The 372-nt window shown below is 73.1% G+C and overlaps 1 protein-coding gene across 1 annotated transcript in view; it reads left to right on the top strand.

The window, feature by feature from the left end:
- Positions 1-372, top strand: part of MTSS1L (metastasis suppressor 1-like) — a 10,966-nt gene that overhangs the window by 9,701 nt on the left and 893 nt on the right. Inside the window, exons 13-14 of the mRNA XM_015558785.1 lie at positions 51-242; positions 318-369. Coding sequence (XP_015414271.1) covers positions 51-242; positions 318-369 — 244 coding nt within the window. The remainder of the gene's footprint in view (positions 1-50; positions 243-317; positions 370-372) is intronic.

The following is a 372-nucleotide window of genomic DNA, read 5'->3' as shown; positions in this document are numbered from 1 at the left end:
TGGTGGGCGCTCCCTGGAGTCCAGGCTGAGGGGGGCCGCTGGGGAGTGAGGCTCAGCCTGCAGTCTTACCTCCCAGCACGGTGAGGAGGTGTCCCCGGCGGCCAGCGACCTGGCCATGGTGCTGACCCGCGGCCTGAGCCTGGAGCACCAGAAGAGCAGCCGGGACTCGCTGCAGTACTCCAGTGGCTACAGCACGCAGACCACCACGCCCTCTTGCTCGGAGGACACCATCCCCTCCCAAGGGAGGCCCCGGGGCTGGGGCGGGCGCCCGGGCCGGCGGCCCCCTGGCCCTGGCCCACTGCCTCCCGTGCCCCCAGGCTCCGACTACGACTGCTACTCGGTGAACGGGGACGCCGACGGCGAGGGCCCGCC

The sequence above is a fragment of the Myotis davidii genome, unplaced genomic scaffold, assembly GCF_000327345.1.
Source record: "Myotis davidii unplaced genomic scaffold, ASM32734v1 scaffold453, whole genome shotgun sequence".
Taxonomy (NCBI): Eukaryota; Metazoa; Chordata; class Mammalia; order Chiroptera; family Vespertilionidae; genus Myotis; species Myotis davidii.
This window is presented reverse-complemented; position numbering and strand designations above follow the sequence as displayed.